General features: G+C 42.9%; 1 protein-coding gene across 10 annotated transcripts in view; it reads right to left on the bottom strand.

The window, feature by feature from the left end:
* cacna1g (calcium channel, voltage-dependent, T type, alpha 1G subunit) overlaps positions 1 to 13,227 on the bottom strand; it is a 413,040-nt gene that overhangs the window by 204,692 nt on the left and 195,121 nt on the right. For all 10 annotated transcript variants that reach the window (XM_047377396.1, XM_047377397.1, XM_047377395.1 and 7 more), the window contains exon 5: positions 342 to 439. In XM_047377396.1, coding sequence (XP_047233352.1) covers positions 342 to 439 — 98 coding nt within the window. The remainder of the gene's footprint in view (positions 1 to 341; positions 440 to 13,227) is intronic.

Here is a 13,227-nt window from a genome sequence, read left to right as displayed (position 1 = left end):
AATTATTGAAATAAACAACTTTCCAATAATATTCAAATTTATTTTAATGAATATATACATTCTACTTTCGATAAAGCTTGACTGGCAGGTCGAAAGTGGACATGTAATCTGCAAGATTTCTAACATCAGGACACTACAAACAACCAAATTACTTGTTTGCAATCTGATGTCTGCAACCAATAGGGTTTTACCTAGAGCAGTCTGTCAGCAGTTTTATTTCAAAACAGTGTTTCTCTTGAGGGGGAATAGCAGCGTTCTTGGGTTATCAGAGGACAAATTAATCCAAACCCTAGAGTTAGGTTTCAAGAGTTGTGTGAGAAGGGTGAGAAAACTGCACTTACTTGGCACCCGGTTGATGGCTCTCAGTGGTCTCAGCACGCGAACCGTTCTCACTGCTGAAAAGCTAACGTTTTGCAGGTTGAGTGAGTACTCCAACATCCTGGGAAACAAAAGGAGAGAGAGAGAGCTAAAAAACATGTGTAAATGCAGCATCCACAAGCCAAATGCCTTCACTGCTCCTGGAGCTCACGAAGCACACTCTGCAGCAGTAATTAATCTTTTATTATTCCTAACAACTTTTACATTCTTGGATTTAGAAATAGCTGCTGTGAATATGTCCCCACAAACAGTGGATTTTCATTTTAAAGCATGCAGTCTACAACTACAAGACCTTAACATTTGAGAAACACCACTCTGTCCTATCTTGCACATGGAGCACAACATGTGCGTGATGTTTGTGTGCCTAACAAAAACACAAACATGAACGCAGTCACCCTCCAAGGGAGCAACTAGCACATGTGTGTCCCCTTTGAGACATCAAGAGCGGGTGAATAAGTCACCAGTGAGTTGGAGGATGTGGTACACTAACTTGAAAAGGCAGCATTGGATCGAGCTGCGTCATGACCCTGAGACCGCACATTCTACGCAGCCTCTCCAGCGGCTCTTTAGAGGCTTTTACAGAGCGTGATGGGAGGTCAGGAGGACACTGCTCAGAAAGGGAAACTGTGGGATGTTTTATTTGTGAATCGCTGTTCATCGTTCTTATTTCACACAACGCCTCTCTGAGCTTGTGTGTTTGTGTTTGTGTGTGTGTGTGGAACAGCTGCTGAGCACATGTGCAGCTAGAAGGAGCGTGCAGATGAAGGAATTCCCTCCTTGCACTGATTCCAAGTCGGTCTGTTCGACAAATTCGCAACACATGTTGGAGACTGTATGTAAGTGTGTGCATGTTTGTGTGACCTGTAATGCAAAAACGTACAAATGTGTGTATCCCCCTTTAACACATTAAGATGTCATAGTGCATGCCTTTCTGGATTGTTACACCAAAGCACAGAAGGAAGAAACACCGAATCTTGTATGCAAACAAACACAAGTGAGTAGGCAAAAACACAGCTGAGAGATGACTTACAGGCAACAGAATGAAGGTAAATGGGTAAACGGTTACCAAAGAGGACTGACCACCAGCAACAGACAGATACGAAGTTACAATAACAGTTTCCGCCAGTCTCAGGAATGTCCGTTATTGTGATTTTATGAGAAATAGCAACACAAAGTAGAAGATAATTAGGAAATAAAAGGAAATTGATACACAACTTTCACATCTTTAACAGATAAAAATTTGAAAATGTGCCATGAATTTGTATTAAGCCCCCCTAACACAGTCCCCAATGTTAAACATAATGGCACAGGGCAAAACTGAAAAAAAACCTATTACAACCTGCAAAAGACTTTAGATTGGGGCTGGAATAACCAACCGAAAGGACAGCAACCATAAACATACAGCCAGAGTCACAATGAAATGGATTTCAATAGAAGTATGGTCATGTGTTTAAATGGCACAGTTGAAGTCCAGACCTGAGTCTCATGGAGACTGTGTGGGGCAACTTGAAAATGAATGTTCACAGATTCACTCTATACGTTTTAAGAGCTTGAGCTAATTTGCAATAAAAAACTGGACAAAATCTAAAATCAAACAATCATAAATAAATCTAAAACTGTATTTCCAATAAAAGATGAGTTTATAAAGTTTCAACTCAGGGGAGGTGAATACAAATACAAGCCATGAAATGTGAAAACCATGTGTAAATAATTCCTTTGGGATTACCGTTCTGTGCTGCTTTATGTTGGTTTATCATGACAACAAAATGTAAAAAAAGGTTTGAAAGGTGTAAATACTTTTCAAAAGCATTGTGGAAAGTATTGTGGAAAGATTTCCAACCATGTATATATGTTTTTGTGCATTTTCTTTCACCTATTTAAGGCAGATGGTCGCCTCGGCGTGTTGGTGCGCATTGTTTTGTTTTGTTTTTTGCTTTAAAACGGTCTTCTGTGATGGTACCCGGAGCTCTCTCACCAGAGAAGAACTCATGAACATCAGGGCTACTACACCAGAGGAGTTATTTCCAACTTTTCTACCTACTGCTCTGGAATATTTGGACATTCTGGTCAAAGGTGCGCTCACCTTTGTTCACGCGGTGAAACGCCGGAAGAGAGGGAAACGGGCTGGGGTGCTGGTACGTCTTCGCCAGCGTGGACTACGAACACCGTTACCTGGAATATTTCTCTCTAACGTGCGCTCACTTCCCAACAAAATGGAGGAACTACAACTGTTGTTGGGGAAAAACAGGGACTTTTATTCATCGGCAGTTTTGTGCTTCACGGAGACGTGGCTGTGTGGATTAATACCGGACTCTGCGCTGCAGCTGGCAGGATTCCAGCTCTACAGAGCGGACAGAGACACGGAACTCTCCGGCAAAGCGAAAGGTGGAGGAATCTGTTTTTACCTCAACAGTGGTTGGTGCAACGACGTGACAGTGATTCAACAGCACTGTTCTCCAGACCTGGAATCCTTCATCATAAACTGTAAGCCTTTCTATTCCCCCCGTGAGTTCGCTTCGTTCATCCTGGTCGGTGTTTACATCCCACCGCAAGCTAACGTGCAGGTCGCACAGCGCATGCTCGCCGACCAGATACTGAGTGTGGAGCGGACCAACCCGGACTCCTTAGTAATCGTCGCTGGTGACTTTAACAAAGGTAATCTGACCCACGAACTTCCCAAATACAGACAGTTTATAAAATGTCCGACCAGAGAGGACAACATTCTGGATCACTGTTACACCACCATCAGAGACGCTTATCACGCCGTCCCACGTGCTGCACTGGGCCAATCCGACCACATCATGGTCCACCTGATTCCTGCATACAGGCAGAAACTAAAGCTCTGCAAACCTGTTGTGAGGACGACAAGGAAGTGGAGCAGTGAGGCTGTGGAGAATCTCCAGGCGTGTTTAGGCTGTACAGACTGGGATGTGTTCAGGACTACTACCAACAATCTGGACGAGTACACAGAGGCTGTGACTTCCTACATCAGCTTCTGTGAGGACAGCTGTGTACCATCATGCACCAGGGTGAGTTACAACAACGACAAACCCTGGTTCACAGCTAAACTCAGAAGGTTAAGACTGGATAAGGAAGAGGCCTTCAGGAGTGGGGACAAAGACATATACAGAGAGGCTAAGTACAAGTTTGGCAAGGCAGTGAAAGAGGCCAAACGACTGTACTCTGAGAAGCTCCAAATCCAGTTCTCAGCCAACGACTCTGCGTCTGTCTGAAAAGGGCTCAAGCAAATCACCAACTACAAGCCGAAAGCCCCCCACTCCATCAACGACCGACGCCTCGCCAACGACCTGAACGAGTTCTACTGCCGCTTTGATAGACAAAGGGACAGTCCTGCAACCATCTCCCACGACGCCCCCCAACAGCTGCAGCCACAATCCACCACCCCCACCTCCCCAACCTCAAGAGGGGCCTTGGCACCTCCAACCCCCACCAGCCCCCTACCCACGCCGAGGACGGCTCTTTCCATCCAGGAGAGGGACGTCAACAAACTCTTCAGGAGACAGAACCCCCGGAAAGCTGCTGGTCCGGATTCTGTCTCACCAGCCAGCCTGAAGCACTGCGCTGATCAGCTGTCTCCAGTCTTCACAGACATTTTTAACACCTCACTGGAGACATGTCATGTGCCAGCCTGCTTCAAGTCCTCCACCATCGTCCCTGTTCCCAAGAAGCCAAGGACCACAGGGCTTAATGACTTCAGACCCGTCGCCCTGACCTCTGTGGTGATGAAGTCCTTTGAGCGCCTTGTGCTCTCACACCTAAAAGACATCACCGACCCCCTCCTGGACCCCCTGCAGTTTGCCTACAGAGCCAACAGGTCTGTAGATGATGCAGTCAACCTAGCCCTTCACTTCATCCTCCGGCACCTGGACTCCACAGGAACCTATGCCAGGATCCTGTTTGTGGATTTCAGCTCTGCCTTCAACACCATCGTCCCAGCTCTGCTCCAGGAGAAGCTCTCCCAGCTGAGTGTGCCCGACTCCACCTGCAGGTGGATCACTGACTTCCTGTCTGACAGGAAGCAGCGCGTGAGGCTGGGGAAGCACGTCTCTGACTCCCTGACCATCAGCACCGGTTCCCCCCAAGGCTGTGTTCTCTCTCCTCTGCTCTTCTCCCTGTACACCAACAGCTGCACCTCCAGTCACCAGTCTGTCAAGCTTCTGAAGTTTGCGGACGACACCACCCTGATCGGACTCATCTCTGATGGTGACGAGTCCGCGTACAGATGGGAAGTGGACCATCTGTTGGACTGGTGCAGCCAGAACAGCCTTGAGCTCAACGCTCTAAAGACAGTGGAGATGGTTGTGAACTTCAGGCAGAACCCAGCCCCACCTGCCCCCATCACCCTCTGTGACTCCACAATTGACACTGTGGAATCTTTCCGCTTCCTGGGAACCATCATCTCCCAGGATCTCAAGTGGGAGCCAAACATCAGCTCCCTCATCAAGAAAGCCCAGCAGAGGATGTTCTTCCTGCGGCAGCTGAAGAAATTCAACCTGCCAAAGACTATGATGGTGCACTTCTACACAGCCATCATTGAGTCCATCCTCACCTCCTCCATCACCATCTGGTACGCCGCTGCTACAGCTAAGGATAAGGGCAGGCTGCAGCGTGTCATTCGGTCTGCTGAGAAGGTGATTGGCTGCAGTCTACTGTCGCTCCAGGAACTGTACACCTCCAGGACCCGGAAGCGGGCAGGGAAGATTCTGGCTGATCCCTCCCACCCCGGTCACAGACTCTTTGAGACTCTCCCCTCTGGCAGGAGGCTGCGGTCCATCCGGACCAAAACCTCACGCCACAAGAACAGTTTTTTCCCATCTGCCACCAGCCTGGTTAACAAAGCCCGGAAACCACCCTGACATTCTCCCTTTCCCCCACACCCCCCCTTTTTTTTGCTGACAGGACACTTGTAACCTGTAACTCTATGCGTTACATTAACGCTCAGCTTGGACTCCTGCTTACTTGCACTGCTTTACTTGCACAATGATCACCTGCACTGTTGTATTGCTCTTGCATCTTATACTGCTCTATATTTACTCTCACTCACTTAAAACTGTGCACTTATATTTATATTATATTGTAGATATGTTTATACTGTTTAATTTGTACTGTATTGCACCGACTACGCCAAAACAAATTCCTTGTATGTCCAAAAACGTACTTGGCAATAAAGCTTTTCTGATTCTGATTCTGATTCTGATTCTGATCCAGGAGGTAACCTCAAACATTCATCCAACCGGTAACAATCACCTGCCTCCCACATCTGAGGTATTCCTCCAAAGAGAAAGGTATAAGGAGGCATCTTAATCAGATTATTGTTTATTTAATTAACAGGATTAATCACAATCCAAGACAATAATTCATCTTGCATTCTAGTTATTTAATTATTTTATTTGCTGAAGACACAACACAAATTTAAATGCACCCGATTACAGCCAGAGCTGATTTCCATTGTTGTCCCTCTGCTAGAGAATGCAGCCTGAATAATCAAAAATTCAGCAGTTTAAGGCAGAAGACCCTTCAAGATCTTAGTTCTCCAATAAACATGCAACTGCGAGCGCCTTTTACAGATCACTTTATCTTTTGGCAGCACAAAACTCCACCTGCCAAGATCACAGGCAGGGCTTGTGCACTTACAGATTATACAGCTAGGGTTGTGTAACCAAAGGGTTGTTTGCTACAACTTGCAGCATTCATCCACAATGAGATGTGAGGGATTTTCCTAAAGGGATACCGTCACATAGGGCTGAGATCTGTGTCACGATATCAATGCAGGCCAGGTGGTCAGAATGCATTTAGTGATTCTACTCAGTAGTTTTCAAACTTTAAGTTATTCATGATGGATGCTAGCATGGGAGAGGGTGTACTAAGGCTGCAACTCTAGGGACAACCACCAAACTCAATGAGAGGAAGACCTCTGCAGCACCTAGCTTAAGGGGACAGGTGAAGCCTTACAAAAGGGGTAATATTAATAATTACACTGCAAATGAAAATATAAATATCTGTTGTATATATATATATATATATATATATTAACAATTAATTAATATATATATATGTTAATAAATATATATATAAATATATACCCCGAATGTCACGGTCGACGGACCCACTCTCCGTCGTTCTCCATCAAATTACAACTCCAATTTTCTGTTCCATTCAGGTCCGTCTTGCTTCAGCTGGGTCAACAAATGTACTTCTCGCGCATGCTTTCTTCGGGTTCCAAGGAACTTGGAGCGGACATATGTTGCATTTGAATGACAATAATGAGTTAATTAATATACCTTTTACCTTAATGTGTAATGTTTCAGATATGTTTTGAACAGCACAGTGTAAACACCCACCCACCCCTCCCCCCCTCGACAGCCCACCGCCACGATTTTAAAAAATCCTAGGGGAAACCCTGCACTGGTCTGATCCAGGACATTTATGCATCTGTATACAGACAGTGTGTAGTGTGGACATGACAATGAACTTCTGGAGAACACCCCCGACACTCCCTCTTCTCACCATTCTCAACACCACTGTGTGTGGTTCACTTCCGGTTCACAGGATTCACAATTTCTCATGAACTGAGATGGTCCAGAATAGTTAAATATGCTTTTGCTGGCAACAGTGGGTCATTCAACAAACTGGACCTTATAAATTATGAATACGATGTCATCAAAGTTCATGTACATGTAAAAGTAGAGAGACAAATACATTTTGGTAATATAGTCTATGCAGGAAGTGAATTCCTAATACAGAAGTTTACCATTTTGCAAAAAATATTTCCTCTGAATTTCAGCATGCATATACTTGCAACAATGAGCTTGTTTTCAGGTTATACGCTGCTGCTGCTCCTCCTGTGTGGTGATCACATTGAGCCACAAGGGTCATCATCTGCTCACCACTAGCATCAATGTGCCTTGGCTGGTCAAGAGCATGTTGCTGGTTCATTACTCTTTGTTCCTTTGTACTACTTATGACCAATGCAAACTGGGAACACCCAACAAGAGCTGGAGTTTCTGCAAACCTATGACCAAGTTGTCTAGCATTTACAATTTAGTCCTTGTCAAATACACGCTGATTTTTACTATTACTCAAACTTTAAGAAAACTAGGTTGATATCCTGCCTAGTACATCTCATCCACTAGCAGCTGCCATGACAAAATGAGTGTTGTTTTTATCACCTGTCAGTGGTTAAACTGTTATAGTGTTGACTACTGGTCAGTGGTCCCTAGGAGTAAGTTACAGCAACATCATCATAATGCCAATAAGAAACACATTTGAAAATCAGAGGCAAGCTATAAATCCCCAGTGCAATATTATAGAAATATTAGGTCAATTCTTCATCAGACACAGTTGCATAAACTTAAAAGTGGATTATGAAGGATGTGTGACGTAAAATATTCGTTGCAAAAATATACACTTCCCTTGAAAAAAGCCAGATGATGTTTGGTGTGCTCAGACAAATCTGACCCACCCACACTTGTCCCGAGGGAGGGAAGAGCTGAAGAGAAATGGAGTGTATCGAACAAATTGCAAACAATGGGGGAATCATGCATTTATCTTCTACCATGATGGGAATTGTGTTTGACCTATTCTTGCTTCTCTTTAAATGTAAAAAATATTTGCACCACTGCCCACCACATAGGTAGTATTATACATGGCTAATTAAAAGTTCACAAAAATCAACGCTGGCATGAATGTCTGACTTTTTTTGACTTAGTATTGTAAATGAACACTTTTTTTCCCTCTGGGGGCAAGTGATCATGTGTTGAATAATTTCAAAGAACTGTAACAGCTCAAATTGACTGCACAAATTGTACTGTAGATTTTTTTCTAGTGCAAATATGGTCAAAACTTTACATACAGATATAAATATATTCATATATCTCCACTCATATTTAGATACACATCCTTTAGCAAATTACAAAGAAACTTAATGTTTTTCTAGCAACCTACAAGGATGTAACAAACAGTAATTCTGGCTGGATGCTGGACCACTCTTCTTGTCAGAATTTGAGCTAATTTCATTTAGGTCTGTTCCTGGAACAGATACAGATTTCAAGCCTAGACCACTAATTTTTAATAAGACTGAGATGCCTATTCCACAAACTTAATTTTGGTCTCCTTTGTTCAACTATGCCTCGATTTGAGGTGAAGTTTGAAATCTTAACTTTGACTCCTCCATTCATATTTCCTGTTGCCAAATAGCAAATATTTGTCTCGTTTGACAGGAATACTGAAGTCCCAGCCTCTTCCAGGTTTAACAAGAATCAGCTTGGGCCTTGATAATTGGGTTGTTTAGGAACATTATTACCAATTTCATTTTATTTCAGGGTTATAGTTAATATCAACCAGGTGTACCAGATAACACTGATCCCAAACCTCTATCACTACTAGTTTGGAAAGGCTTTCTGAATGGCCTACCCAAATCTTATAGAAACTTTACTGACTGTGGTTAAAAGGCCATTTCAAATGACTTCTGCCATTTCTGATAAGAGAGGTCACAAATGCAGCCAGAATTACTGTGTGCCAATGATGATGGCTATAAAAACTGTGGTTTCTCTGTAACTTGCTAAAGGATATTAGAAAAACCATTAGGAAATGTGTGGTGTATGTATATGTTTGAGCCTGCCTATAATTAGATTAAATAAAATTTGCCTTCAAATTATTACTCAATTAAGTATTATGCCCCTTTTCCACTAGTCCCTACTCAGCGCAGTTCGTATAAGGCTCTGCTCGCTTTTTTAGGCTTTTCCATTAGTAACGCTTATGTAGAACCATTACTATTTTTAGTACCTGCTTGCTTGCGGTTCCAAGCAAGCTGACCCGTGGTACAAAGGCAATGTCAAAAAATGGTTGGTCAGTTATTGGGTAGGGGGTGGCATCACTTGTCACAGTATATTTTAATATCTAATATCTTTAACCGTCAAATCGCCATTTGCTGTTCCACTATGGCAAGCTAGCAATAGGTAGCAATAGGTTATCTCCACATGTCTTCTAGCCTGTACATTTCAGTTTTACCGCTCCATGGCTTCCCTCTCTCTCCTGTACTTATCAAGAGTACTTTGTCTTGCTGTATGCAGCCTTCTCTGGCTTCTTTCACTCTGAGTCTGACAAGAGGCATAGACTGTGTAGCAGTCAAGGCTGTTGTTGTGTTTTTGTCACATACAAATCACATCACATTGCTTTATCTGACTGTGGGGCCTCCTTTGCTATTGATGATCCTGCCCACATTGAGATGGTACTCAATTGCAATAGAAAACGAGCCAAACTGTGTAGGGTGACCCATGTCGAGTAGAGTAGGTACTAATCAAAAAGGGGCATTACTTTGCAACATAATTCCACCCTAAAAAAAAAAAAAGGAAACGTTCAAATGTAACATGAAAAAAAAAAACACAATTAATGCGACATTTGTGCAGAGAATGAGTAAATGTGAACTTTTTTCCAGGTTTGTAAATACATCCGCGCCTATACCAAAGAAGCCAGTCACATCAGGAGTGGTATACATTGAGCTCTGCAGGAACTCCTTCAAAAATAAAGACAAGTCAAGCTTGAAACCAGGCACACATGCCTATTGAGGCATACAACACTAGACATAATGGCACCCAGACACACCTAAAATAGAAAAGCATGCAAGGCAGCTTAGGAATGTAGGACAGTGTGAAATGTTTAACCCAGCTTGTCTTCACCTAACCTTTATCTGTCTACCTCTTGGCCTTTGTCTAAAGGTCTGTCCATCTACTGTCCCTCTCAGTCAGTTCAGGCATCTGTCTTGCATCTAGTCCACTGTGATAATGTTAAGCAGGCTTCATTCATACTTTTGACAGATAAGGAGACAGAAGTGGATGGGTGTAATTGTACCCAATAGCTAACTGGGTCAAATCCAAACACAGATAGTATAAGACACCACTGGAGTTTGTTCTTTTATTTTTCTTGCTGCATTTCTATTTGAGCACATCTCCAAAAAAGAGACTAACATGGACTGAAAAGTCAGGAAGAGACACATTTTGATGATGATTCTCAGGTTTCATGCTTGATTTTATGCAGTCGAGTTTTTACTATGTTGAAAAATGTTCAACAATAAATAATGTAACCAATACCAATTTGCTTTGGAATATTCTTGCCTCAATGCACAACAAAGAATGAATTTGGGATGTAAAAAAACAAATGAAGAACGGATATTATTTCGCAGACAGACAGACAGACAGACAGAGAGAGACCGTTGTTTGCACTGTTGTCTTGTGGCAAAAAGGTCCTGGGTACTCAGCATTAACAGCACTGCTGAGAGCGGATCAGATATGATTTTAGGCTTTAGAAAGGTATACTTAAAGTGCCTGTGACACACTTTTCCCACAAATGCAGAAATTGAAGGGAAACATCTTAATATCGAAGAAATTGGGGAGTAATTGACACTATATTAGGATTAAAGACGTGACAAAAGACAATTGTGACACAAAATAGGCATATTTCGTTGTTAAATTTTGCAAGTCAAAAGTTACCCGGAAATGATGTGAAAGGGGAAGTCTCTGGCCATTCATTGTGTGAGCGTCAATGATTAGCTGTTCAGATCAAAGCCAAGTTGCGTTAAAAACAGCGTTAATATGGTGAAACGTGCATTGCAGGTGGTTGCAGCAAAAGTGAGACAGCAGCCGTTAGTCTGCAGTATTTTCCTGAAGTGGAGAGGATCAGAGCTGCCTGGATCAGAGCTGTAAAACTGACGAGGGAAAGATGGGCTGGTCCCACCAAGCACAGCCAGTTGTGATTGGAGGACTTTTCAGCAAACTGCTTCAAACAAGAAACTTCTGAATTCACCAGAGAAACTACTGTATGTCAGAGATCAGGATATTTTACAGATGGAGAACGTTGAAAGCAGATGCTATAGCCATGCTGTTCAGAGCATCTGATATGAAAAGATTGCCAAAGAAAAGGTTGCTGCTTGTTGTTGCTAAACGGATCAAGGCTCAGCAGATAAGAACACTTCCTTGTCACAGAACTACATTTAGATATCGGCAGGGTCTTCAAGTCTTGAATCATCCCTTGTGTCTGCGGCTATTGCTCCATCTGCTCAGTTTCATCTCCAGTTGTTTCACTCAGTGCCGTGTATAGTGTAACCCTGGATTTATACTGTATCTGGACCCTGTCCAAATACTCGCACTTCCATCCTTGTGTCCCTCAATTGCAAGTTCCCGTTGATGGGTTCGAGTGCGACGTGTGTCATAATTCTCCAGAGTGGTCTTTCACCCTGCCCCCCTTGCACCCTCGATCCACACTTAAGCTAAACATGCATCTAAGCGGACTTCGTCGAAATATATTACCCACAATTCATTGCTGTATGTGACATTTTGAACAAAAACCAATCACAACCATCAAATCAGAATATTAAGAAATCCCAAAAGGTCAGACAGCAAGCTGACAATATTTATTTTTTACTGGTTTTCCAGGCTTAACATTGTAAGATGCCATTCGGGGATTCGGGGCAGTCAGTAGCTCATAACAATTATCTTACGAGCAAACACTGGCGCTGCGGCAAAAGTCATGTGTCCAAGCCTCCATCTGTTCCTGTGCTTTCTTCTCCTCCCAACAATTGCTTGTTGCAGTTTTAAAATAATTTTTAGCAGCAAGACTGCAGAAACAGCGATGGGTCCTGCCATTTTTGATGCCGCAGTTATGGCACAGAGGTCCAAGTCGATGACATAGCCCCAACTGTCCCAGTTCTCTAATTTTGCACACTTGGAACCTGCGCACTTCAACCCCTACGTGCACTTCTACAAAGTACACACTTCATAGAGGGGCATAGGGTGTACTTTAGCCATTGGGACAGGGCCCAGCTTCGCTGCGCAAACGTCTCTGCCCTTCTGATTTAAATCCGCACCACTCCGGACTGCTGTGAAGCCCGAAGGAGCTCCAAGATCCATATGTAGATCGTGCAGTAAATGCAAGTGATAAATGCGGTAGCAAGTCAAAAACAACTCATTCTGTGGAAGTTAAACCAGTTAAAATTGCTTCATTTTATGCCTCCAGATATTTTCCTGTGTTTTGTTCTACAATAGGTGAGTTCACTGAGTGAAGCAAGGCTACATTTGTTGCTTAGTCTGGTGCATTTAATGTTTAATTGTCGGGGTTAGAATACCTTAATTAATGTATAAAGCGCAGTAACTGATTTAATTGATTTAATGTAAACAATTGTTAGTATCAGGCTGCACGGTGGCGCAGTTGGTAGCACTGTTGCCTTGCAGCAAGAAGGTCCTGGCTCATTTTGTTTCCTGTTAGTGTGGGATGATTCATGCATATTGACTCCGGCCTGCCCCGGCATTCGGCAAAAATAGACTTTGGTCGAATTCGATGGTCGTCTGCATGTTGCAACATATGTGCTCTTCCATCTAATTACAGCTGACTTTGTTCTCCTGACTCTGCTTTGTCTCTTTCTGAAAGTGACTGAAAAATATCTTAGGAAACATCAGATTCTTCGCTACTGTCTGTGTTGTCAGCCATTGTAGCAACAGTCAGTTTACGTGCCAGGGTTCCCCTTTTACGTCATAAAAGAGTGTAAAGGAGTAGTCTGGAAATGCCTTTTTAGTGAAATTTATTACCATATATTTCAACAACTGTTCATTTCATTGGCAGGATTTTACATTTGAAATATTTTGTTAATGTTTCCTTTCCATAAATGTTATTAGATTTATAATAAAAATGTGATGTTATAGGCACTTTAAAGTCTTTTGCGCTCAATAATTAGTAAAAGACATCTCACCCTCATCTGACCTCATTCAATCTACAACAGAAAATCGCCACCTATAAATACATATATCATATTAGCCACTGAAATAAATAAATAGCCTA

Source organism: Girardinichthys multiradiatus, chromosome 10 (genome assembly GCF_021462225.1).
Source record: "Girardinichthys multiradiatus isolate DD_20200921_A chromosome 10, DD_fGirMul_XY1, whole genome shotgun sequence".
Classification (NCBI taxonomy): Eukaryota; Metazoa; Chordata; class Actinopteri; order Cyprinodontiformes; family Goodeidae; genus Girardinichthys; species Girardinichthys multiradiatus.
The sequence above is the reverse complement of the archived record's forward strand: the minus strand, read 5'-3'. Positions and strand labels throughout refer to the sequence as shown.